Raw genomic sequence first — 2,019 nt, 5'->3', positions numbered from 1 at the left:
TATTTTTGCTTGTGAGAAATGAGAATAAAGAAAGCGAAACGCTTCTTGGTGAAACAACATAGAAGACGAGGATGTGGAATGACAACGTCTGTCCTATCGGTTTTGTTGCTGTTGTTGCCTGCTTCTATTTTTTCCTTTTCTTCCTCTCTCTCTCTATATATATATATATATGTATATGTATTCCTGTACATACGATGGTCCATCTTGAAGGTTCATGGTAGTAATGTCATTTTGTGTCTCGGCGTTCTTCTTTTTCAACTCGGTTGATTTTGTTGTTGTTGTTTTCTTGGGTTTTTTTGTGTGTGTGTTGTTTTTGATGTTTTTACCTGTTTCCTCACGTAAGATGATAATATATTTTTTTTTTCTTGTGTGTGCAAATAAATCCCCCCCCCCCCCCTTTTTTTTTTTTTTCTCCTTCTTCTTCTTTGAGTAATTTTGCATTCTCCCTGCGTGTCCATTTTGCGATGGCATTGTTGTATCACCGCTGCTACGACACGGATCTCACCGCGGTGACGGAGGGAAGCAGCAGCCTCCGCGAAACCCGCATGTCGTGGTCCTACACGGACCCACGGGTGGATGAAACGATTGTTGTTCTTCTTCTTGCCGCATCCGCCACCTTCAAGGAGCCAGCCGACGGCGATGCCATGCAATATGCACTGAAGGTCATTCTTTTTACAGCCACCGCTGCAGAAAACCAAACCGAGCGCGTTGTTTACATGGAGTCAGCACGGCGCGAAGTGCACAGCGCGATATTTGAGTTTCACGCGCCGTTAGACGTGTCCGTCGTGAAGGGAACAAGCGGTCTTGTCTTTGCCTCTACGCGACAATTCTTCTTTCATGCCGTCGCAGGGGGGAAGTCATTGGATCGCTTTGTTTTTCTCCCCGTTGAGCGGACGTGGGAACGGCAGTGTCATGCGCTACGACCGTTAGATGAAGTGGAGCCCATTTCCCGTCTTCTTGCCGAGGTGAATGGCGACAGTCAACCACAGCTTCTTCTGATGGCCAAAACTGGATTCTCACCCGCATCAGAGTCATTGGCAGAGGAAGATAGCATTGACCTGTTGCTGGTGGCGTCAAGGGAAGAAGGTACAAGGGGGAGTTCACAAAAGAGACAACGTATGGCGAGGTTGATAAAAAGGAATACAACAACTTCTCACCTGCAAACTGAAGGATTGTACACCTTTGTTCTTGCGGTGGTGCGGTGTACCATTCCAACCGAGCGTGTGGCGACCGCAAAATGGGAATTGTTACACTTGTGTGTAGACCGTGAGGTGCCCTTTCAAAAACAAGAAAACACTGGCAGCATGGACGGGTGGAACACCGAAGATCCAAGATCTAGCGAAAGTGTTATTCAGCCAGGTCAGTGCACGTGGTGCTATATACAATGTTCTAATGTAGAGACAGAGGGAAGGAGACAAGGCGCGGACAAGAAGGGTATTCAGGAGAGTGGGGCACGTGGTATTGTTGTTGCCATAGTACCACAGCCATCCCATGTTGTTACTGTAGTTTGCGGTGGATTTGACGCGGAGAGTCATTCCTATCTTCTTGGTTTTGTGTCCAATCAGGCAACAGGAAGCAGTAATGTTCTGCATCATCCCGTGGAGGAAATGGAGAATCCTGAGGAGACACTCTGGAGTCTGTCTGAAGACACTCATACGGTGCAAATGATGGTATTGGGTACACCAACGGTTTCACTGCATGGACCGAGTGAAGCAGACGCGGGTCGAGTCTCGCCACGAGTTTATCAAGCTCAACGTGCCCTTCGTTCTCATAGCCCTTATAAGTACTGCGATAAAAGCACTGGTGGTTGGATGCGACAGGTGGGCTTGTCAATGGTACTACGCTTTGTGGTGGACTTCCTTGATGATGGCATAGGTCATGTTCGTACGGAGTTGGATGTTATCAAAAGCGGCCGACAGGGTTTGTATCTTGTTGCGGGTGTACCTTGGGCAAAGAGTCGACATGGTCGTTTCCCAATCCCACGCACTGTCTGCTGGATTGGCACCGCACCACTGCCCA

The 2,019-nt window shown here is 48.1% G+C and overlaps 1 protein-coding gene across 1 annotated transcript, besides 2 other annotated features; it reads left to right on the top strand.

Moving 5' to 3' along the window:
- Positions 1-2,019: a sequence feature (heterozygous, non-Esmeraldo-like haplotype).
- Positions 155-181: a microsatellite.
- Tc00.1047053459389.10 (hypothetical protein, conserved) lies at positions 465-2,019 on the top strand (the record flags this gene model as incomplete). The annotated part of the gene is made up of 1 exon (XM_797504.1): positions 465-2,019. A coding segment is annotated over one exon (1,555 nt), but the record flags the coding sequence as incomplete, so codon positions are not given.

The sequence above is a fragment of the Trypanosoma cruzi genome, genomic scaffold, assembly GCF_000209065.1.
Source record: "Trypanosoma cruzi strain CL Brener 1047053513131 genomic scaffold, whole genome shotgun sequence".
In the NCBI taxonomy this organism is placed as follows: domain Eukaryota; phylum Euglenozoa; class Kinetoplastea; order Trypanosomatida; family Trypanosomatidae; genus Trypanosoma; species Trypanosoma cruzi.
Note: the sequence above shows the minus strand (reverse complement) of the source record. Positions and strands in the feature narration are given on the sequence as shown.